At 40.2% G+C, this 25,547-nt stretch overlaps 1 protein-coding gene across 1 annotated transcript in view; it reads right to left on the bottom strand.

Moving 5' to 3' along the window:
* Positions 1 to 498: 498 nt before the first annotated feature.
* tesk1b (testis associated actin remodelling kinase 1b) overlaps positions 499 to 25,547 on the bottom strand; it is a 49,937-nt gene continuing 24,888 nt past the window's right edge. The window contains exons 3-11 of the mRNA XM_041779676.1: positions 21,151 to 21,272; positions 18,910 to 18,958; positions 18,131 to 18,277; positions 15,959 to 16,041; positions 8,579 to 8,669; positions 5,912 to 5,995; positions 3,336 to 3,422; positions 2,489 to 2,585; positions 499 to 2,393 (exon numbers count right to left, since the gene is read on the bottom strand). Coding sequence (XP_041635610.1) covers positions 1,270 to 2,393; positions 2,489 to 2,585; positions 3,336 to 3,422; positions 5,912 to 5,995; positions 8,579 to 8,669; positions 15,959 to 16,041; positions 18,131 to 18,277; positions 18,910 to 18,958; positions 21,151 to 21,272 — 1,884 coding nt within the window. The 3' untranslated portion in view covers positions 499 to 1,269. The remainder of the gene's footprint in view (positions 2,394 to 2,488; positions 2,586 to 3,335; positions 3,423 to 5,911; positions 5,996 to 8,578; positions 8,670 to 15,958; positions 16,042 to 18,130; positions 18,278 to 18,909; positions 18,959 to 21,150; positions 21,273 to 25,547) is intronic.

Here is a 25,547-nt window from a genome sequence, read left to right as displayed (position 1 = left end):
GGTGTATTGCTGACAATGGCATGGGTCACTTGCACATCTGTGAAGGCACAGTTACTAGTAAGAGGTACATAAAGGTTCAAGAGAAAGATATGCTCCCATCCAGATGGCCTTCATGCAATACAGTTGAGCGACTGAAGATGCACATAAAGATTTAGAAAGAATGAAATTTGAATACTTTTAATACCATTTGTGTCTTCAGAAGGAAAGGTGATGTAAAACATGGAAAACATGCTCTTGTCCCAACTTCTTTGGAATATGTTCCAGGCATCAAATTCAGATTGTTTGAAATTTAAAAGGTTATCAGTTTGACTATTAAATATCCTGAACTGGGCTGTAGTGAATTAAGTATACTGTAGATATAAACAGATTTCCAAATTGATTTTTTAAAATCACTTTCTACACAATGTCCCAAGTTTTTTTATCAGGTTTGTACATTTTATTTTGAAAACTGTGCATGCATGGTTAGTTAAAAAAAAACAGATCAGAATCAGGAAACACTGCATTCTATCTTTTTATTCAATGTCATCTTAAATAATAAGAATCTGTACATCTCTTAAGCAGGTCTTTGACCATTCATTCCCAAAAGTAATGACATCAATATTTTCTTTATTAACAACAGTAATACAGCTGAAGTGCTTAACCAGGCCAACAGAGATCATACAGCCACAAAAGAACGGTGTACAGCACACACACTCTTATCCTTCCTTTCAAACACAAACATACACTCACACACACACACACATCCTGTCAGTGCACCATACACCTCTTGATAATTAAAGACATTAAAGCAAAACTGCCTGTTCATTCAGAAACAGCACCAAAACATGGAAAAATCATTGCAGCAGTAATAATACTAAGCTTAACATTCCCCTTTTTTCAGCATCATATTCATCAGTGTCATCAGTCGTAAGAATCTTTACATCTCAAAATATACACACAGGCCTCAAACTGGAGTGTTTACATGCTGATCATTTATAGATGCTGCCTTTCAGTCAGATCAATGCAGGCACAGCTGACATCTGAAGATGTTACACCCTCAGCCCAGCAGAGGGCGAAATGCAACAAGATACCAGTGTCTTGTCCCACAGTATTTATTGAGAGTCAACCTGGCGAGTATTTAAGTGGAAGCCAAGAGTCTTATCTGCACCAAAAACCACATTTGGTAAAATAAGCGAGGTATTGCTGCTTTAAAATCTGTGCAAATTCCAAGAAGACCCGCTTAATTTCCACTGAGGAGCTTTTGGTGCAAAGCTTCCACATTTTAGGAGTCTACGTTTGTGCCCCTGGCAAAGCGAGTCCCGGCTCTAAGCTGGTGGTGGTTGCTGTGGGGGTAGGAGAAGGAGGAAGTCCTTTGGGTCCTGGACAGAGCAGTCCACGTGATGCTGCATGGTCCCCGTTTAAGTTCTTGTAGGGGTTTCTACGTGGCGGTGCTCTGAGACACATCGAAGGGAAGCGAAGACCGGCGAGGCAGCAACCAGGACATGAAATCACCTCCTCCTGGTCCAGAGAGTGTCCGCTGCCTGAGCCGAAGGGGGATGAGCCAGCCGGGTCGCTGGGAGGGGAGTGGTAGCCGTTGTTGTTGGTTGGAGCGCTTGATGAATTTGTAGCGCTCCATCCCAAAGGTCGACTTACGACTACGTTGTTGTTGTCCAAGTTGGAAAGGGGGGGCAGGCATGGGGGTCCATCAGAAATAGCAGAGCCCCAGCCGTTTGAGAATGGCAGGTTGGAGGGTTGGATGGGAGTGGAGGAGTGGGAAGGAGTGGGAGAAAGTTTGGTGTAAGGAGATGAAGTGCTGTCTTGTGCATCAGGGGAGCTAGTGCAGTCCATTGGCTCCTCCTCCTCCTCATCACCATCATCGTCCTTCTCTTGGTCCAGCGACAGGGGTTCAAGTGACAAAGGAAGACCTGAATCACCCCCAAGGTTCGTCCCACTCCCTTCAGAAACCTCCTTCTCTTCCTCTAACAGTCTCTCTTCCTCGCTCACTCCATTTACCTCCGCATCCACAGTGTCCATCTCCAACTGCGACTCCTCCTCCGTCAGCACAGTGTTCGGCGCGGAAGTGAGGTAAGGGGGAGGCGTGCAGGGAAGTGAGTGGCAACGCCTGTGCCTCCGAGGTTGCTCGCTAACATCAGTGTCTGACGTAGCAGAGTCGTCACAGTCCGGTGGAGGCGGCAAGGTGAAAGTAAGGGAGATGACAGACTTGCTGGGAGTGTCGAACAGCTTGATCTTACCACCCTTGAGGTCCTCTCGCCGAGAGAAGGGATTGACCCGAGCTGGAGTTGCAGAAGCAGCTGATGGGGGCGCGTCTGGAGGATGGAGCATGTCGGATTTGCTGCGGGAGAGGCGAGGGTCAGATGGAAGGATGAGCGATCGTCTCCGTAGGGTTCCAATCGCTGGACAAATACATTTAAATAAAACAGGAAAAGCTGCTCAGTTTTCTTTACAGGACTTGACGTGTTTGTCATTTCTGGACTGTTTGATGACTTACCTTTGATAATCAGTTCATCCTTCTGTTTCCTGTCAGCCTGCTTCCTCTCCAGCCCCACTACGATTTGGTAGAAAGATGGACGGAGCTTTGAATTCATCTGAAAGGAGACAGAAACAAAGGAAAGATTAATCAGATTGAACATGATGGAAACAGAAGACAGTGCTGACAACTGCCCTGGGAATAAAGAGGAGGATTCAATTCCATTTTTCCACTACTTGGCAGAGCAATCTTTATGCCAGTCCCTGGTCCTGCCACCACATTTCCTGCTTGTTTGTGTACCGAAAGCCATGGCAGCTGAACTTGAGTGTATTATGTTGGAGCAGCAGTTGATTATACTGTAGTTATTATGGAGAAGAAAAGAGGAGAGGGGATTGAGAGAATGGCTGTTGAACCAACTAAGGTAGAGGACAGGGGGATTTTTTACCTTATAGGTAGTGGTCTGGTTTACTTTTGTAGGTCATCATCAGTATTATTCTCAGTCTGCCTCACATCGAACAGAACACCCCTCAAAGTAGCTGTATCAACCTTAAAAGTCACTGGTAACAAGTGAAGGTTTGCAAAAAAAAAAAAGGCGGTTATGTGCACAAATCTTCTGGACAGGGTCAAAAGCCTTGCAGCTACATTTTGTGCTCAGCACCTCAGCATGAGGCATAAAATGTAGCCTTGCAGCTACATTTTGTGCTCAGCACCTCAGTATGAGGCATAACCTGAGAACTTCCTCTGACTTTCTTTACCTGAAATTAGGCTAATGTGCTCATATGACCCTGCAGTGAAGAAGAAAACTGTAAACAGAGAAGGCAGTAAAGACAGAAAGACTGTATGTGAGTGATATTAGTGTGTTTCTTACATTACAGCAGGAGATTGCGAGCCCCAGGAAGTCTGACGGACAGTCTCCAACCATTGGCTGAAAGGCCTCCACATCCAGACCGAAGTCCTGAGAAGAAACGCAATTTAAGGTCAAAGACTGAGATTAAGAAATCATTTCTTTGAGATGATTTTGCATTTTGATATGTATTGATGATTTAATCATCTATATAGATTTAAAGTCCAAGTATGAAAATAATTTCTGGGGCAGTGAAAGAACAGTGGTGGGTTCCTTTAGAAGAATTTAAAGCACACAAACAAGAGTCTTTATTAGGATGTTAAGAGAGTTATTCTATTTGCAGAGCCCTTTTAAAGTTATCACTACCTCTGTCATCATTTGAATGTTGAAGTGACCCACTAACAAGAGACTGCTGTACTATGAAATGGCCACAAGGGGGAGAAATGCACATGTTAAAACCTCAATTACATTCGAGATGTGTTAAATAATGATACAGTGACCTACTTTCTCATGCTTATATTTGTTGTGCATCATGTAATAATATCTAAGGCTCATTTTAGTGCACACTAACTGTATAATGTTGGTGCTGACAAATTTCATATGCCAGTGCACAGCTTAAATGCTTAAATGTGTATGTGTTTAACATTTATTGAGATAGTTCTTGATATATTTTTGGAAGCATTTAATTGTATGTGTTAAATTGAGGGACAAGAGGAATCCCATAAAAATAGGTAAAAGATTCAGCCTTTAACTGCCCATCCCACCACTTGGATATCCCATGGTTTTACGGTTTAATGCATCAAACTAAATACCTGTTTCAACACAATTATGTAGATGATTAAAAGGTGGATTTTGATACATTTATGTCAGCTATAACCAGGGCTAGAGACACTATGTCTGGACTGTCCATCCCTTTATGCAATTCTCATAAACATGGTACTGCAAGATCATTTGATTTTCTGTGAACTTTTAAGAATTGTCCACTTTGAATCAAGGATGAACAATTAGATCTTAGAGGCTGAATCTTGCAGACCACTAGGCCCATGGAACTAAAGGGAGCCACCATTTGCATAACTACTTCTAAAATAAGTTTAGATTTGGCAAAACTAGCACAATCTAACACAGCTAATGTAGCGCTGTTTGCTGTAGCTCTTAAGCTATGCTAGTTATGTAGCTTTGTTAGATTTAGTTCTACCAACGTAATTACATAACCTTTGCTCATGTAGCTTCGTTAGCTTTAGCCATTACGGTTAGTTACATTAAAATGTTTTCATGGAGGACATGCTTTTGTCCTGAGAGCAGACTATTTACTCAGCTTTATACATTGTAATTAGGTGTTGCAGGTCAGTTTCTTGACTTTAAAGTTTTGGTATCCTAACCCTTACTCTAACCCTAACAGGAGGTTTAATCTGGTTTTATTTTCAAAATATTTGTGTGTATTTCTGTTCTGACACAGGTGGTGTATAAACCTAAAGCTAACAAAGCTAGGTTAGCTATGTAAGCGGCATAGGTAATACACCATCGATCCTAACGTTGTTAAATCTAAAGCTGATGGGGCTAGGTTAGCTTCATAGGTAACGTAGCTACATAACTAACATAGCTAAAGCAAGCAAAGTTATGTTAGCTAAAGCAGCTTATGCAATGCTTGCTAAAGCTAGGCCCATTGTAGAAGTAGTTAGGCAAACAGTGGCTTGCTTTATCTTTGTTAGTTCAGCTAAAGCTAACATAGCTACTTTGTCTTATGTAGTAATTTTAACCAGTTGGCAAGCAAAACTATGTTAGCTTTAGCTGAGGCTAATGACACTACAGCTAGCCACCGTTTGAGTAACTAATTTTACCATGGGTCTATACATAATTCAATCACAGATTTGATCTCTGACCGGCTTAATCTATAATGTGTGCAATGTTATAATCTCATGAAAGCAGTTGCCAGACTTTATGAATTTAGTTGAATTAAAAAAAAAAATGTAAACATACTGGCAAATTATGTCCCTAATGTTCTGAAAGATGTGGCATCTCACAGTAGTGGTCTAAGTGAGGGGACATCTGAGATCTTCGGCCTACAGCCGGACCCTTCTCAAAGATCCAGCTAAAGAGCTCTACTTAGGATCTGTAGAATGTTATCACAGGAAAACCAGCAATGCTATCTTAACTGTGCAAGATAAAATGTTTGAATGTGCGTCCACTTATGGCTTCCGTACTATCGAGCCTTTTTGCACTTTTTTTGAGATATGCAATCGTGTACTGAGATAAAACGGCACAGTTCCTGTTTTTTTTTTTTTTAATAAACGATAGTAACCACAACATCCAAACATTAGATACCCAACACTATAAATGTTTTTGTAAATCTTCAGTTATGATGAAAGAGTTGCATAAAGTTATTTTGACATCTCTGCTTGCACAACAGTCATGTGTTGGAGATTCTTGAGAAATATTGACCCACTTTAGGCCAGAAATAAATTAGGAACTTGTCAGAATGACTTTACAGTATGGTTAATAGTTGAATTATAAAACATGTTATGCAGGTAGTTGTATAACAAGGGCTTTGTTAGAAGAGACATGCATGAGATGAGTATGTGATGAAAACTTGTCACTGGTACCTCAGTGCGTGGCAGGATGTCAGGGTCGGCCTGTATCCTCGCTATAATCTCACACAGGATAATCCCGTATGCAAACACATCCACCTGCAGAGAGAAAAGATGTGTTGATGAGAGAGAGACACAAAAAGGAAAAGTTCAATAAAAGGAGGACACAGCAGTCATCCATATATAAGTTGTGTTTTTACAATAGATCACATTTTTACAGCCTAGAGACAGAGATTTTTATCTTCAATTAACAACAGATAGAACATGATTTCATTTTTAATCAATTCCCTCAACAACAGACTTAATTATTCACATCAACAGATCAAAATGCAAACTATTTAAAAGTGTGTACATTCTCATTTGGTTACAGTCTTTAAAAAAGCCAGCTGGAAGTGCTTTTTTTGCTCTTTAGTTTAGCTTGTACTTTAAAAAAGCAAGGAATGTCAAAATAATAAATAATCATCATAAGATAAACATGGATATCCTTTTATGCATGCTTTATGAATGTATATTGTGTTAATACTGAGCAATCTAGACTTCAAATCCCAATTACAAAAAAGTTGAAGCACTAGAATGTGAATAAAAATAACAGTATTTTGTAAACCCTTTATAACCTGTGCTCAACTGAATTACGGATGCACGATATTGGGTTTTTGCCAATATCCATTATGCCGATATTTACAGATTCATTTTAGCTGATACCAATATGGAAACCGATATTTAAATATGCTTTGACAAGACATTTTAGTCCTTTCCCTGACCAAGGAAACAAACTTAAGTCCTTAAAAAAAAATAAAAAAAAATTAAAGTTTGAAGAATGAGGATACACAAAGAAAAGGACCTCAACCAACATAGGTCTGTTGGTTCAGCCTAAAACTCCTAATTTATTAATATATATATGGACAAAATTTGCAGTAGATACATGCTGAAATACACAGTCAAAATAACAGCTGTAAATCTGGGCAGAAATTTTCATATCTGCCGATACCATACTGATAATATCGTGCATCCCTAAATTGAATACAACACAAAGAAAGGATATTTTTGTCTAAGCTCGAACTTTATATATTTGTTTCTTTTTGGAAAAAACTACTCAGATTCTGAATTTGAGGCATTCAACATATTCCCAAAAAGTTAGGACAGGGGCCAGAAAAGACTAGGAAAGTTGTGAAATGCTCAAAAACACCTTGAAAATTCCAAAGGCGAGTAGGTTAATTGGCGATAAGTGATAATTCCAAGATTGGGTAGAAAATGGAGCACTCCAAGCCATTTGAAATCAATTATAACTAGAGATTCTCCACTTTGTGAAAAACTTCATCTGCAAATGGACAATGTTCCTCCATGTGAGAATCTGAAGAAATCTCTACACTTGTCAGCAAAGTCTAAAAACCAACATTGAATGGCTGCATCAGAACCAGCATAATTATGTGGCTGATTTTACAGCATTAGCTCAGGAACACTTTGGAAAACCACTGTCAGTTAACAGTGCACCAAAGCATCTTTAAATGTGATTTCAGACTCTACCATGCAACATCCAGAAGTGCTGTCAACTTCTCTGGGCACAAACTCATCTGAGATGGACTGACCTAAAGTGGAAAAGTGTGCTGTGGTCTGATGAGTCCACATTTCAGATTGTTTTGGGAATAATGGTTATCAAGTCCTTTTGCTAAAGAGGAAAATAAACAAACAGATTTTTATAAAGGATCAAAAACATCCAGCATCTGTGATGGTGTTGGGGTGTATTAGTGTCCATAGCATGGGTAACTTTCACAGCTGTTAAGGCACCATTAATATCAAGATGTACAAGTTTTAAAGCAACATATGCTTCGGTATAAACATCTTTTTCATGGATGTCCCTACACATTTCAGTTAGACAATATCAAGTCACATTCTCTTTGAGTTACAACAGCATGGCTTCACAGTCAAAGAGTGCAGGTACTTGACTGGGCTGTGTGCAGTCCAGACCTGTTTCCCATTGAAAATGTATGGAATGGAAACCCTGCACTGCTGAGCAACTACAGATGTACATCAGTTAAGAACAGCAAAGAATTCCACTTTTACTTTCTTCAGCAGTGAGTGTCTTTAGTCCCTGGGCACATAAAGAGTGGTGGTAAACATGCCCCTATTCGTACTTTATTAGAACATGATGCAGGCATCAGATTCAAAGTGTGCGCATTTCCTTAAAAACAAACTTCTATCAGTTTGAACATTAAATATCTTTGTGCTCAATTCAGTTGAATATGTTGAAAAAGCTGCTGCAAATGACTATATTCTGTTTTTATCCATACTTTATACAACATCCCAGCTTTTTTGGAACTGGACATTGTACAAGCTGGATCTGGTTTCTTCTAATTTGTAGTTTCTTTTGGTTCCAGGGAGTCGGCATCACCAAAAATAATACAATCATCACCATCATCACTAAAATGAAACCCAAACAGGCCATCATGATTTCCACTCAGCTGCTCAGAAAAACACCCGTCACGAAGGCCAACAATTTTACCTCTTACATAACGACATTCCTGTTTGCCTTCCACATAATAACTAAGTTATTAAATATTTATTGCTTCACTTCACTGCCCAGGCTCTCACTTTATTTGCTTTCATCACACACACACACACACAGATGCTGGACCTTGAACTCTTAGCAGCTGACAGCTAATGAGGAAGACGATCTGTCACTACCTTCTCATTATAAACTTCTCCTCTCAGGACCTCCGGGGCCATCCAGTAGGGGGAGCCAACCACAGCCAGGGGTTCCTGGTTTTCTTCCTCACTGCAGGGGGAGATGGAGGGAAGAGAGGAGATAAGGGTAAGGAGAGATGGTTAGTTTCATGCTAAAAAATAGAAAAAAACCTCAGATCTCTTTGACTACATGAAAGTTTGTTCATTAAACCTTCCCATACAAGGACCTCCATTATATTAAAATATAAAGGGAGTTACAACTTTCTTAACTTAAGGAGGACACGTGTTATTGCAGTATCATGCATTCAAATACAAAGAGTCATCTTTCATAGTAGCTACAGGTGGCTAGAGCCTTGTTGTCAGCCAGAATTCACATTTTTAGACCCTGTATGCATTTTAAAGATATTTTTAGATATTTGTTTTTTTAAATAAGACAGTGGATAGGGTCAAAAAGTGGGGATGTAGAGAGTAGGGAATAACATGTGGGAAAGGAGCCACAGGCCTGATATGAACTCTGGCAACCGGTGTTAAGGCCAACGTCCTCTGTACATGCATATATCTAAGTGTTTTGCCAATCATCTAATGGTTTCAGATATTTTTAAGGTAGGAATGTCAAATATTTACTCGTTTTAATAGTGCAATGCCAATTTCAGACTGGATAAATGTTTGGTTTGTAACAGCATTGGCATGTGTCCCCTCCTGGTTTTCATACCAGGCATGAGTGTGCTGTGTGTTGACTACTGCTCCCTGCTTTTTATTTTTTACTTTTGAAGTTTTACCTCAATAAATCCCCCTACAAACAACCAGGTTCATTGTATAACTGAGCCGGGGTAATAAAATGTGTCTGGAAGATCCAGTCACTTGTTAATCAGTATTCCTGGCTACTGTTACAACTTGAAGACAAAAGAATACTCCAAGCAACTCAGAGCAAAGGTCAGGGGAGGGATACCAAACTCCCCTGGAGCTCAGTTAAATCCATCGGTAAAAAATGGAATGAATATGTCACGTGTAAATCTGCTGAGATCAGGCCATCCTCACAAACTGAGTGACTGTGCAAGAGGGAGAGTAGTAAGATAGACCACCAAGACACCTATCACTACTCTGAAGGAGTCACAAGCTTCATCATGTGAGAGACTCTGCATACAGCGGTTGGCCGGGTTTTTCACCAGTCAAAGCTTTATGGGAGAGTGGCAAAGAGATGATAAAAACTCATCAAATCTGACTAGAGTTCGCCAAAAGTCATGTGAGAGACTCTGTTGTCAAGTGGAAGAAAGTTTTTTGGTCTAATGAAACCAACAGGATGCTTTTTGCACCCATCAGAAAAGACACAAAACACTACACAGTGTCACAAACACACCGTCTCCACTGTGAAGCATGGCGGTGGCAGCATCATGCTGTGGGGATGCTTCTCAGCTGCCGGCCCTGGAAGGCTTGGAAAGGTAGAGCGTAAAATGAATGTGGAAAAAATATAGGAAAATCCTGGAGGACAATCTTACTTAGTCCAAAAGAGAACTACCATTAGGTAGAGGAGTTATTTTCCAGCAAGACAATGACCAGAAGAATTACATTATTTTTTATTTGACATGACTTTGTAGAAGTCTGTTTTCACTTTGCCATTTAAGAGTTTTTTGGTATTTTTTGAATCAAAAAAGTCAAATCATATTGACCATGATTGGTTCATAAAATCAATAAAGTGGTAAAATATCCAAGGGGCTGGAATACTTTTTGTAGGCACTGTAAATCATGTATAGAATGACCCCGGACAGAGGACAGAGTTGGGAGTTGTGGAAAGAGAGAGTTGGGAATAAGATGCGAGAAAAGAGCCACAAGTCTGATTCAAAGTCAGGCTGGCCACCTGCTTTAAGCAAAACAACTTCTGTTCATGAGGCACACAAACACTTGGCTACCAGTGCCCTAGACCAGCGGTTCCCAAAGTGGGGGTTGTGGGATGGTTTCTAAAGTAACAAAGAAAAATTTAATATGATTAAAAGTGGCAAATTTTGCTGATTATTGTACAAGTGTTGATAAATTAGTTATTTTAAATTAAAAACAAGTAATGTTTTTTCTTAGATCCAAGTAAAATGTGCAAAAACAACCTAAAATGTAAATCTGTACACAATACTTTGTGCAACATTCTATGCTTTAACCACATCCAGGGAAGTTGGGGGTCCCCATTCTCTCACACTGCTATATTGGGGGTCATGGGCTGAATAAGTTTAGAAACCCCTGCCCTAGACCTTTATTTTGTTTGTTTTTTACCAATAGTTTTATTTGACACCAGATTCTGCAGATTAGACCTCTATGAAGAAGGAGAGCTGTTGTGTTCAAACACTGGAAAGGCTTTGGGTCAACAGATGTGTCAAATGACCAAACATGTTTGCATAAAGGGAATAAAATCATAATTTTCCAGACTTCACTGAAGTCACTTCACTCAGTAATGCATGCAAAATATATTTTCCATGTAGGCAATTTGTGCGAGACGGTGATGACAGATTAACAAATGGCCGCACAAAGACTGAAGAAAACAGGCACCACGCTCCATTTCATGAATGCACGACCTAATCAAGAGGGTTTATGTTTGTGCACGCTTCCTCTGTGTTTAAGAAACCACTGTGTGTTTTTCAGTTATGTGCAGATATTGTGCAACTTTTAAAAAAGGAAGGAACATTCAAATGTGCAAGGACACACACAAAAAACACACACTGATACACTAACATACACCCTGCTGGCAGATACTTCCTCCCTGTGCTATTTCCATCTGCTACTGTGGCAATGATGCTGCAGAAATACAGCAGAGGAAGAGACTGCAGAGGGAGAAAAAGAGGGAGCAGAGACGGATGAACGTAGACACAATTTGGAGAAGTGAAATGACAAGACGAGTAAACTGAGCGCGTGCAGAAGGAATGTTGGGAGAAAATACACAGAAAAGTGACACAAAAAGAGATGAAGGACGAGTGGGATCCTGTCAGACTAAACGCAGGAGGATGAGTGGAATAGTTTGACCTTATTTGGAGCTCTTTTCCTGAACCTCCCTCATGTCCTCTCCTTCCCTCCTTCTCTCCCCTCCTTTCCTCCGTGCCACAACCACAGCAGTGTCTCTCCAACACAAACACAGGCTAAAGAAGGGATGTCAATATCACTTTCTCTGTTACAGGATACGACAGTGTTTGGCTACAATATAAAAGCAAACATGCCCTTGAATGCAGCGGAAACGTGGTTCAACAGCTGCTATTAAACAGAAGCATGAGCAAACACATATTTGATAACACCAAGTATGCAAAGATACATAAATACAAGATGACAGACCCACAGGCAAATATTCAAATATCAACTTCAAGCTGATGAACCCTGCATTTCCTCATGTTCTTAATTTTTTTACCACTTTCTGAAAGCCAAGACAAAGTCAAGTTTAAGTTCCCTCCTGACAGTGACACGCACTTACATAAACACAAAAGAAAGCCAGACTAACAGAGGCAGGGGAAAAGCAATCACAGTAGAAGAAGGGCAGACTAGGTGAGCAAGGCAGCCTTGCCATCTCAGAAAGACTTTTGTGTCAAACTGTGGTTACTTGTAGAATTTCAATAGTCAATTGTCATTTATCACATATTTAAAATTGCAACAATTTGCATTTTTACAACAAAATTCAAGTCCATATTTACAATGTCAAGCAGTTCTTATCAGTGTCTTGATTTGGGAATCAAATGAAATGCAAAGAGACCAACTTTGGGATCTTGCCTTTTAGATCTCCTATTTAAATGAGTGCTCTGCTACACCAGTGTGGTCTGAAACATCTCAGAGGTAGAGGCTGCTTCAAATGTTAATTCAGTCAAATAAAGTGCTTTATATGTGCATATGAACCATTATAACAGACAAAAAACCTTAAAATCTGACCTCATCTTTAGGTTACTTCAAAGTTTGACAATTTTACCATGAAGGAGAAAGACAATTTAGCACAGACACTTCAGCCAAAGGTGCTGCGCTTTGGTTTAATTTGATTCCCATACTGATGGACTGAATACTTATTGGCTGGGAATTCATCCATTTATCTATCCATTTTCTACACTGCTCATCCCGTTAGTGGTCACTAGGGGATGGAGGCAATCCCAGCTGTCATTAGACAAGAAGCTAAGGCACACCCTGGACTGGGCCGACATTTTCACACCCACAGCTATGGGAAATTAAGCATCACCAATCAGCCTAATGAGTCTGTCTCTGGACTGCAGGAGAAAGCTGGAGTAGCTGGAGCGAACCAGTGCATGCACGGGGAGAACATACAAACTCCAGACATGCTGCTTTGCTTTAAGGCAATAGCACTTGGCTGGCAATTCTATTATAATCAGAAACTTTGTTGGACAATTATTTGTGCACCAGTAATTTGATTTTATAGAAATGCCTGGCTGTAGTTCTCCAATGTCAGGCTCCTGACTTGAAATTTATACAATTATACCAAAGTTGATGGCAGTAATGAGCCACCTCTCCACTGTCAAAGCCACCCTCATCCCCGCCCCCCAATACTCTTCTACATCATACTCATTGCCTGTGCATATACAAATGGAGCTCAGCGGAAGCTCAAGCAGAAAGACCGTTTCTTATTCATCAGTCACCATGTTTTCCTATCTCTCCCTTCTTCCATGCTTTCTCTCCTTCCTCCCTGGCGATCAGCTGATTATGGGCATTTACCCTCTTGAGTACTGAGCTAATCAAATTCTGCCACAACCTCTGTGACCAATCACCATGCACCAATCATATTTTAAATCCTCTCTTCCACAGCCAGCCTGTTGTTTAAGTGCAGACGCTGCAACCCTTCTCCACCCCAGCTACCTCCATTCAGTTCCTCAGCATCTATTCCAGATTAGGGCTGGGCAATTAATCGAAAATTAGATTAAACTGCAACATGGCCTACTGCAATTTCCAAATCACTGAAGGAGCAATATTTCTTTGACCTGAAATTTGTGTCAAAATAGCTGATTTAAACTTTTTTTGCAGCAGAGATGTTATGCAGGACATATCATGCAATCATTCAAGTGTCCTTTTTTTTTAGAATAGTCTACAAAAAAACCCTACCTTCATTTTTGTAATTTTTTTTGTTAAATATGAGAATGGCAAAAACATTTCAATGCAACAATTCAAATCCAATTTGTAATACGAGTCAAAAATCATCAGAATTAAATATTTTCAAAGAATTGTTCAACCCTTGTTTAGGAATAAAAGAGAATTAAGGAATGATTCTATAACAAATCGCAATAATTTGCGGGGGGGGGGGGCAATTAAATTATTTTCCAAAATCGTTCAGCCCTAGTCCAGATCCTCACAGGTATTCTGCTCATCTCATCCTGCATACCTCAGTCCAAGGTTATTATAGTTAACTAAAACTAACCAAATAATCAAAACCAAAATTCAAAAATCATTTTAGTTAACTGAAACTTAATAAGAACTAAGCTTAACCAAAAAAAAAAAAGAAAACTAACTAAAACTGTATAGTGCGTTTACAAAACTAAGTAGAAAAGCACTCTGAGAGCACATACCCCCGCCACTAGCCCTATCTCCAAATAGTACAGGATGCTTTAAAAGAATTCCTGGATCCAGATGGTGAACCGGATCACTCCCAAAATCTAATCAGTTCTTCCTTATGCCATTTCTGACATTTCCTTAAAATTTCATCAAAATCTGTCCATAACTTTTTGAGTTATGTTGCTAATAAACAAACTAACTAACTAATTAACTAACAAACCCTGCTGATCACATAACCTCCTTGGTGGAGGTATTTAAAATAAAATAGAAATGGCAACAAAATATCCTTAGTTTTAGTCTTTGACTCAACCAGACTGACTGGCACCTACACACAAGCCTGTGGAGTGTTTAATTGCCTGATCTGATTGGTTAAGACTTTACACAGTGGTAGTTTTATGTCTGGAGTTGTATTCAAACATCATCATTACGTAAATAAAATGTTTTTAAAAATGTATGACGCTCACTTAGCTCTGACATCTACCCATGAAAAACTAAAACTAACCTAAAACTAATAAAAACTAAACTAAAACTAAACATTTTTGCAAAATAAAAACTAAACTAAACTAACAAACCAGCAGTCAAAACTAATAAAAACTAAACTGAAATCGAACACAGAAAGTAAAAACAAAATAAAAATAGAAACTAATGAAAAATCAAAAACTATTATAACCTTGCCTTAGTCTCCTTTTTTAAGCCACCTCAGTGGTGGCTCAGAAGTCAAGTCCTCAATCTGGTCCTGCTCCCTCATCAATACCACCACCAGGGTCTAAGTCTCCATTGGGGATGTCATATTCCTGCCTTAGCCCCACTACCCCTTAAAGTACATAAAGTCATCATGATAGAGTCTAATTGCCAAAGACATTGCACATTTCTCTTGATCAAAATTTGTACAATAGATAACTGTTTGCTTGTATTTAGGCCTCTCCTGGCTGAACTAACCCTACCTTAACCCTTAACCTAACCCTAACCTCAACTCTAAGAGTGTTGTGTACCTGATTACATCTAATCTTGATTAAAAACAAAGTTCTGGCCCATTATACCTTTATATGTTGTCTAATGGTAGATTTCACAAGGGGTCTGACAGCGGAAGTCTGCAGCCAGACTTGACTTGAGATAAAACGTCAAATTTCAGGAGTTACGAAACTTGACAGCAGTACTGGTGAGCTCTAACATGATGGAACTGCATTTTGGTCTCCATCCTTCCAGAAGACAGACATTCACTGACTCCCATGTCTGTCCTTGACCATGGCTTACTTCAAATTCATGATTTAAACAACTTTACATTTAAACATAGATTTGTTTTACAGTCAACTTTTACTTGGGTTATACATTTCTTTCTGAAACTTTTTCCTATGTTACCTTGGAGCTCTTTCCCTACTGCCCTATTGCAGAAGAATTTGTCCAGATATGATGTCACTCCTGGAGAACCAGCTGTAGAAAATAAAACATGTCACTGGATCTTTCCTGCTCGTTTATGGCCTGTTCACGCCTGTAGGGAATTGATGACTGTGAATAAAAAGTGCCACATAAATGTCACTGCGTATCACACGCACAGCTGCAAACACAACGAGACCACAACCACAGAGCGGTGAGTTTGTGGGCAAACATGGCCGCCAAATCTCCTACTTATTTTGAACAGATATTAATAAAAGTTCCCCAAAGTGTGTGAAACGTTGGAAAAACTTGACTGGGGTTTGGTGAGTCATGTCTGCCTCATGCAAGCTTCTCGATTGAGGCTGCAGTGGAGATGTTTGTGGACACTTCAGATACGACAGGAAAGAGAAGTGCAGGAATGTGATTTATTGAGCGCGACTTTTGTCGTGCTCTGTGTTGATATAAAGTTTGATGAATAGACTGTTACAAACTGACCTGTAATCAGGAATTTTCTCCGCCAGGCCGAAGTCTCCCACCACACCCGAGCACACGCAGCCGTCCCAGCGCACCAGGCAGTTCTGCACACAGGAGGGTCAACGGTCACACACATCACGTTCACTGCCATTAGGTGTGTTTGTGTGAGAACATTCCTTCTATATGGTCGCCTCAATGTCAACAGTGATGTAAGAGTTTATTGTGCAGCTTTCACATGCCATAAAAAACTTCTTCTTGATCATAGATAAGATTTTAGCCCTGGAGTAATAATCTACTAAAGAGTCAGGCTTTAATGTCTAACAAAATATGGCTTATATATTTATGGCTTATATTGACACCATTGACTTCTTTTATGCCTCTGAGGTAGCGATAATGGAGGCCAGAGGCATTATGTTTTCTAATCGTCTGTCCACCCAGGCCATTCTTGTGAATGTGAAATCTCAGGAACAGTTTGATGGACTTTCCTCAAACTTTTCACAAATTTTCACTCTGGCAGGAGACTTAATTCAGTAGATTTTAGATGTCATAGGTCAGAGGTTACAGTCATAGTGCCTCTTATCCAGCCCCTTGCTTTCCAGTTAATTCTAGTAAAAAGGACATCTTCAGAAAGCTTTGAAGGATTTTCTTCAAACTTTGCTAATATGTCCACTCTGACTAAAGGATGAACTGGTTGAACTTTAGGGGTCATAGGTCAAAGGTCATGGTAAGAGGGCCTCATGTTAATACCATGCTTGTTAACGGGATATTTCAAGGGGGGCTTTAAGGGTTTTTTTTTTTAGACTTTACACAAATGTCTACTCTGACTCAAAGATGAACTGATTAGATATAAAGGGCAGAGCTCAGAGACCGGATTGTTGCAAGGCACAGTTCTGGGGAAGGCTAAAAAAAGTTCTGCTGCACTGAGGGTTCCCAAGAGCACTGTGGCCTCCATAATTCTCAAATGGAAGAGGGTTGGCATGACAACAACTCTTCCAAGAGCTGGTTCCCTTACCAAACTGAGCAACTAGTGGAGAAGGGCCTTAGTAAGAGAGATGCCCAAGAATCCGATGGGAGATGGGACAAAGTTCCAGAAGGACAACCATCACTGCGGCCCTCCACTGATCTGGATTTTATGGCAGAGTGGCTAGACGGAAGCCTCTCCTTAGTGTGAAACACATGAAAGCCCTCTTGGTGTTTGCAAAAAAGCACCTGAAGGACTCTTCAACCGTGAGAACATGATACTCTGGTCTGATGAAACCAAGATCGAACTGTTTGGTCTCAGTTCTAAACGTTACATTTGGAAGAAACCAGGCGCAGCACATCACCCGCCCAATACCACGTCTGCAGTGAAGCATGGTGGGGGCAGCATCATGCTGTGGGGGTGCTTTTAAGCAGCAGGGACTGGGAGACTGGTCAGGGTTGAGGGAAAGCTGATTGGACAGAGAAATCATCAATGAAAACCTGTTCAGCAGCACTCAGGACCTCAGACCAGACCGAAGGTTCACACAAGACGACATAGGGTCAACTCAGTAAATGTCCAAGAGTTGCCAAGCCAGAACCCTGACTGGAACCCTGTTGGACAGTTCTGGAGAGAGCTGGAAATGGCGGTCCACCAACGGTCCGCATCCAACCTGACTGAGCTTCAGAGGATTTCAGAGAAAAATCCCCCAATCCAGATGTGCAAAGCTTGTTGAGTCATACTAGAAAAGAATTGAGGCTGTAATTGCTGCAAAAGATTCTTGAACTAAGTACTTATGTCAAAGTGATATTACATACATTTTGCAGACCTTACATACTGAATATATTTGGCCAAGCTTTTTCTCATTCAGGGGTTGTAGAATCTACAGTCCAAGTTAACTTGGTCCTTCAATTATAACAGGACAGGCTGAGTATCTCCCTGCTTCATAGACAGTAAAGACATTACCTTGGTGTGTCAAACACAGCTGTGCATCACCAACATGCGTGTTCGAGCTTTTTTTGGTTTCAAATTCTCCATTCAAGGGAGAAGCAGTGTGTCTTATGTTTGATATAAAAGGTCCAATTCAGTGCAACTGTGTTTTCATCTTTGTATGCCTTAATTTCATGCATATATAAAGATACTGTATTTATTATGCAGGCAAATCCCTGAAGTATTTCAGTCTGCACTCTTCAGTGCCGTGTGCATGCTGTCTTGTGCACTGAAGTGTGTTTTACCTTGGAGGTGAGGTCCCTGTGGAAGATGCCCTTGCTGTGCAGGTACTGCAGACCTCGGGCGATGTCCAGAGCCAGATTGAGCCGCACGCTCCACGACAGATACATGTCACTTCCCAACAGCTGCTCCAGGTTACCGCCGTTTATGTACTGAGACATCAAAGTGAATAACAGGATGGAGTTAATTACACACAGACACAGAAGCACACTTTGAAATTGGTTTGGTGTTGATTTGAAAGCTGCTTCACTGATTGTTCTGGGACACTGGGACCTGAATGTCTCACTCATGCTGTGCAGTAATACAATGTGTAAAAAACAGTGTGACAATTGGCTTTGTGGTTGTTGTATTTTCTCTGTTTGTTGCCCTGTTCATTGATCAAATCAGTTTTAACAGTTTTGACTTTTTCCACTTTATTTAAGATAACACGGATAAACAATGTACAGCAAACACAAGAAAATGGGGCTTAAATTTATGAATAAACCTTTATATCTTCATACTACACAAGAGGGCTGCCTAATTGCATTGAGTAAACTGTGGCTAAAATCAGCTTGAAGAAATCCACTGTGTAGATATTTTGTGGGATTGTGCAGACTATAAAAATCCATCTTTATTTATTCAACACCCAATGCTGTGGCTTGGTTTAAAAGATTGTTTATATAAATGAAGAGCTGAGTTGTATGCGTTGCCGTCCTTGATGCAATGCTATCAGTGACTACATTAAGTGTGGTTGTAAAAATGTCGGCTATACTCCTATTTCAGAGCTGGTTAATTGGCCTCTTACCTCTGTGAGTGCGTGCAGCTGCCCCTCATGGACACACACTCCAATAAACCTGCAAGCAGAGCACACAAATCACTTCATAGAGGGATAACAAGTCATCATAAGTCCAAGTTTTTCACATGAGTGAGCCAAATAAGAGCCAATGCTGAAATTGAATACTAAAAATTTATGATAAAGACAAGGCCCAGGTGTGCTATCCAAGTGGCACAGGGCTAATGCAGAAGTTCCTGGAGTGTCCACCAGAGGCTGGATGCAAAAGCCCTGGAAATCCCAGTCACACCCACTAAAAAAGCACATTCTTACAGCAGAGTTAAACATTCTAACAGCATTGTGAATCTTTTTATAGCTCATCTGTTCTGATTTTATAAAGGATCAGAGTTATTCACATCAAGGGGGTTGACTAATGGGCAACTGTGCAGTAGCCATTTGTCAGGTAGCTAAAGCCTTGCCTCAGCTCCAGCTTTTTGTTTGTTTCTAAGTTAGCCAAAAGTTAGCTTGAGCCAGTGTTTTCAATATGGCGACAGCTGATTGGCTTTAAAGGCCCCCTTAAGTAACCAAATGGCTAACTTAACTCAAGCTTTGTTCAGTATTTTCTACAGTCTATGCCTCTTCACCTACATTACTGCAAGTTAGGAACCTTAAAATTTTCAATCCTGTTATGTTAAACTATCAGAGAGTAATGTTAGCGGAAAATCACATCCCAGCTTACTTTATTATCAGAGAGTTTACACCCGTTTAAATAAACTGTCAACTCCTTGGAAACCATAAGCCACAGCTTATTTTAACATTAAGCCAATTTTTATCCAATACTTTCCCATTGAATCATGTTGCAGCTAACTGCCAGCTAATGTTATTTTTATACCGTGTCCCAAACGGCATACTTCTGTTCCACTGTATTACATCCCACTTAATTGCAGTTTAAGGCACTTAATCACAACAGGTCACTATTGTTCGTATGTGACAACAATTTAACCACCTGTTTTCTTCTTCTACTTTTTTTTTAACAGCAGATGCCTAACAGAACCCAATAACTGCAATTTGATGGCTAGTTTCACTCTCTATTAAAAACATTCAACTAATATTATATGTTAATGTTATTTACTTGAATTGAATGATCTTGTTTTCTCTTCCATGCCCTTTTCTTGATTGATATCTGCTGTCATTGCTAGTTACAAGTTGGCTAGCTAGTGCTGATGCTAATGTTAGTTAGCGTGCTAACATGCTAGCAGTAAGTCACCAATATTTGTTCACTGAGGGTATGAAGTGTCTATTGTTCCACTCAATTCTCTTAATATTTTTAGGTGTGACAGTAGTATACTGACAGTATTCTCCTCGGTTTGAACGCACTTGGACATCTACGTTTAGCCTACTCCAAATATTTAGTACAGAAGGATGCAATTTGGGACCCACTGTTAGTTTCTAAATGTAGCCTAAACATATCAGAATGTTTGTTTCTATCAGACTGCAGCTTATGCTAGCATTAAACAACTTCTTAGCTAACATTATTGCAAGCCACTGTATCTATTCAGCTAAAATGGTGCTGTATAAAACTATCTGAACATACGGTTAGCCTTCAACTGCTTCCTAGCTAAGTTTTAGCTGGTAAATATAAATGATTAGACATAACTTCTACTATCCAACCACAGAGAATGTAAGCATTCATTTTAGATTTCTCACATGATTTGCTAACCTGAAAGACAGCAGTATGACACGATAAAATGAATACACCTCAGGATTAGAGTATGAAATTAGAGGAAGATGGCAGCCATGTGTATATGGTCAGTTATGGACAGATTTCGCATGCAAACAGAACTGTGGATTTGCACCTCTGTACAAACATCTGCTTCCTCACTTATTTGAAGAAACTCTTTCCTGCTCGTCTAGCATCCTATACAGCTTCAATACACATTTATACACACCTTCTCTGAGTCATACAGGCACATTGCAGAGCACATTCCTGCTTCATTAACCAATGGAGGACATTTAGGGAGTCGATACTTTCAGAAAATTTTGAGTGCATGAGTTGTGATATTTTTGATGACTGTTTCAGGAATGATGGAGCCCACTGACTCCAGTTTTTTGCCTCGTAAAGGACCAAAAGGAGCTACGACCAGTGAATCTAGTTCAGAAACTTTGTTGTCTTGTCTCTCATTCCTCTATGAAGTCCTACTTGAAGGCCAGGTATATCCATGTATATATAAAGTCTATGATGAAAACCAGTTAAGTATCCAATGTTTGAGTTACCTGAGTATGTTTGGGTGAGACAGTCTGTTCATGAGCTGGACTTCTTTCAGCATGTTTGCTCTGTTACTCGCCAGGATGTTCATCTTCAGAGCCATCACCTGGCCTGTCACACGATGCTGCACCTGGTTTGAAAAAAACAAAAACATCCAGAAAGTTATATTCTGGCCCACCATTGAAAATAACGTAAATTCAAAACTGTAGGCTTCTAATTGATTTGAGAGAAATGGGAAATAAGCTCAGCAGAACATTAATGATGTCAATAATAAATAAAAACAAGCCACATATAGGGCATTTCCAAATGTGGTACCAGGCCAACTCAAATCAGCTAGACTCCAATTCGTACCAAGTCCTTGATTTTCCGTACTTTAATCTAAAGTTAATTTCTGCAGCATCCACAGGTCTGACACCTACCATGCAGCATTTTGTTGCTGACAGTCTTTATTGCTTTTATAGGTTATAAACAGGTATCTGTAATAATTTCCATCTGTTTTACAACTAGCTTTTAACTTAAATCACAGCACAGTCACATAACAGCAGTCATGGTGTTGTAACAATCATTAAAACAACAAAACACGCCAGTTAACACCATCTAAAGTATTAAATGAAACTATGTCATACCATTGAGTAAAATAAACACTTAAACACTTTTGGAAACCATCCATGAAACCTAAGCAGGTCAGTCGAATTTCTTTAATTGTTTTGGCTTCGTCTGTGCCCGACGGCTGTCATGGCCATGGCTCCATCTGGTATGGTAACCATGGAGATGTGACAAGTCCCCCCACCCACCCCCCTCCTCCAGGCTGCATGTTAGTGCATATTTAGTTGGTGAGTCGTTTTGACTTCCAAAAGAAACCCTCACTAGCAGCAGATGAGCACAAAACACTGAGGCAGACTGTGCTGAGAGAGGAAGTCAGAGGTGTTTCCGAGTCTGTTAGAGCGTGTGAGAATGTTGTATGTGTGACAGCAGAGAGTTTTCTCTATGTGTCATCACCAGCATTAGATACTGTGGAAGAAGTGTAGGTGTTAAATAGGTTAAGGCTGTTATCCTACATGATTAGAGAATTAATCTGTTCTCATTTTGACAGCATGAGATGGCATTCTTAAATGCACACACTGATCAGTTTATAAGGTACACCTCTTCAACAGCTTCAAATATCCTTCCTTCCCAATTCTGATGCCCAGTTTGATCTTCAGATCATCTTGGCCATGTCTTTCGCGTTCCTGTTTTGGGGGCTTTTTGCCTTTTATGTGACTGGACAGCTGAAAAGAGACAGGATATACAGAGAGAAAGAGTGGAGGAAGACATGCACCAAACAGTGCCGAGACCAAGAATGGATCCCACCATCAGTATGTTAAGGACTCCTGCCTCGGTATATGGGCACCTGCTCCATCCACTGAGCTAAACCGGCACCTGGTCATTCAGAACTTAACTAAGCAAAGAAACTTGTTAAGTTACCGACTAAAGCAGGGTTTCATTTATCTCGGAACTCAGGAATTCCAAGTAAATGTAACCAGCCTGAACTTGGAATTCTGACTCAAAAAGTAGGAGCAACTTCAGTACCCCGAATTAAGATGATGTAGCAAATGGAACGCATTCAACCCAAGTGTGATGCCATCTCCTGCTCCGACATTCAGCTTCCAAGGTAAATGGAGCGCAGCATTGAAAACTAATGTGTTAGAGTAGTTTTGCGTTACCACAATATTAAAACCTTTTACAACTCATTCCACTTGTCACTGATTGAAACGGCACAACAAATGCCCTGCATAAGGGACAAGCAGTTAGAAAGTGCAACTCTGTTTCCACCTCCTGTTGGCTGCAGTGGGTGCACAGTCTTTCCTCTTTAGGGATCCAGCTTCCTCTGCATCCCTATCCTTGCAAAGCAGATGGATTCGCCCATTTTTGTTTTGTCACTGGTGAACCCATCTTGCAAAGCTCCCTTATGAACAGTTTGGGCCCAGTTAGAAAGTGACAGGGCCAATCAGGAGTAAGAGGCAGTACTTCCCGGCGCGGCTGGGTCGTGACGTAAGTGTGCAGAGACAAGAAGCTGGTGCAATTAAGGTCGACAAGATTAGTGTGGATATTTCCAGTGCTAGTTTTATCATAACTTGACGACATTTCTTTGGTAAAAGAATAACAAAGAAGAGCACTGAGTTGTTTTCTTTCCAAAAACGACAAAAGTCATGTACGGACATGTCTACAGTCGCCATGGTTCACGTTTTGCTGTTCTCTATGGAGTTTACTGCTCGGTAGCGTTCTAGTTCCTTTAGTTCAAAATTTCAACATAAAGGGGGTAATTCCATCCTCTCTGCAATCTTGCTAGCCTGTTAAGCTAGTGATTTGCAAGAACTGACACAGTTGTATTTCCCTTCCACTGGTTCTTGGCTATATGTCAACAGGTAGGAGAGAAACAGAAACAGTGCAGATGCTTAATAAGGCTTCATTTTTTGTGGCCACAAAAGCGAAAGGTGATGGGGCAGATTTCTTTCAGTAGCAGATAACTTATATGAAAAAAGGTAATTAATAATGTATTACTTAAACTGTATAGCTAACACTTTAATTGACTATACAAAAGCAACAACAAAAAATCTTTAACCAAGACTTTACAGTGGAGCTGGGGTACATTGAACCCTCATAACAAAAGGTAAACTCCCATTCAGCTCAAGGCTAACTTAAGCTAAGTCCTTGCTTATTAGCATGCAAATATTTTCTTAGTAGCATTAAGCACAGCAAGAGTTGTGGCTGGTCTTATTCTAATCAGTTTTGCTTGTAGTTGATTATAAACTTTATTCTAGTCTGTGCTAATTATATAGAAATACATTTAGATGCTATTCAGACAGTCCAATTAAAAACAAGAAACCAAGGTCATGGTGAAAGAGAAGGAAAGCCTTGGTTGATTTTAGTAGCCTGGAACAAGGTTTTATTTGCATTTTGGCTGCAGTAATCAGGCGTTTAATGCCTGACTGCAAACCAAATGTCCCTCAAAGCTAATAATAGGCTAAAGTTGAACTTTCATGTGAGAGTTTCATGTTGTGTCCCTCTTCCTGACGTGAGTCCTCAGTGAAAAAGACAGCGTAAGGGTCAGTAAACGTGTCTTTGTGTGCAAGTGGTCAGAGTCTGAGCTGAAGTCAGCGTGACATGCTAGCATGGATCTGTAGTGAGTTGAACTCCGGATCAGAGAGGCGATGAGAGAAAAACCACAAAGCCTATTACAGGGCAGTGTAGAGTGCAGAGAGTAATGCTAATGCAACCACACACGCTCAAACACAGGCAAGGCAAAGGCTGCCCTCTTCAACTTAACAACCAGTCAATGGGAGTCAATTTCTGCTGCTCTAAATCCTCTTTCCATAGAGCCACTTGAGCCTTCGGCAGAGTGCTACACGCACACACGCACGGACATAGACATGTAAATCACACACATTCAAGTGCAGTGGCTGCTTCCTCATGCAGAGTGAAATTCTAGTTAAAGAGAGTCCAGGATTTATATCAGTTTCCATTCACAGCACATAGAATGATTTAGGTTGAAGAAGGCTTGTAAAAGACAATTCCCACATTATTCAAACATATATACACACACCGCTCTCTCCTGTTTTGATTCAACATATTCACACAGTGTCTAGTGTCACACTCACGCAGGAGCCTCAAGGGGTTTGCCTTATTATTGATTTCCCAAATAAAAAAGATATCTGAATACTGATCTAAGAACTGGCAACAGCTCAGCAGCAGTCACAGAGTTACACTGATGACCACTCAACAGTCAGAGTTACTCTGATGACCACTCAACAGTCACAGAGTTACTCAGATGACCACTCAACAGTCAGAGTTACTCTGACGACCACTCAACAGTCAGAGTTACTCTGATGACCACTCAACAGTCACAGAGTTACTCTGACGACCACTCAACAGAGATTATTCAGCGGTCTGTGTCGCAGAGTGCTTTTTAGTCCAAGTCTTTTCCATTGAATTATGATGCATTCAACTACTTTCTAGCTAATGTCCCATTTAAATTCCAAATGTAATTATACTTAAATATTTGTTTATACCAGACTACCTCTTGTGCCAGTATTTAGCCACTGCTTAGCTAGCATTACCACAAGCCATTCTTTCTTTTCCAATAAAACTTGCTGTGTAAAACTATCAAAGAATATTGCTTGCATTCAGCTGCTTCCTAGCTAACTCACTGTTTTATATTAATGATTAAACATGATTACTTTTTAGATTCCATCTAACCCCAGAGAATGTTAGCATTCAGGCAATATTGTATTCCTTTCCAATGTTATGATTAGCCATCGATCACAAGGTGGTAAAATGACAGTGATTTTTTAGATTGCTTAGATGATCTGCAAACCTGAAAGACGGCAGTATGACATTATAGAATCATTTTGGCTGCTAACCTAGA

Source organism: Cheilinus undulatus, linkage group 22 (genome assembly GCF_018320785.1).
Source record: "Cheilinus undulatus linkage group 22, ASM1832078v1, whole genome shotgun sequence".
In the NCBI taxonomy this organism is placed as follows: domain Eukaryota; kingdom Metazoa; phylum Chordata; class Actinopteri; order Labriformes; family Labridae; genus Cheilinus; species Cheilinus undulatus.
Note: the sequence above shows the minus strand (reverse complement) of the source record. Positions and strands in the feature narration are given on the sequence as shown.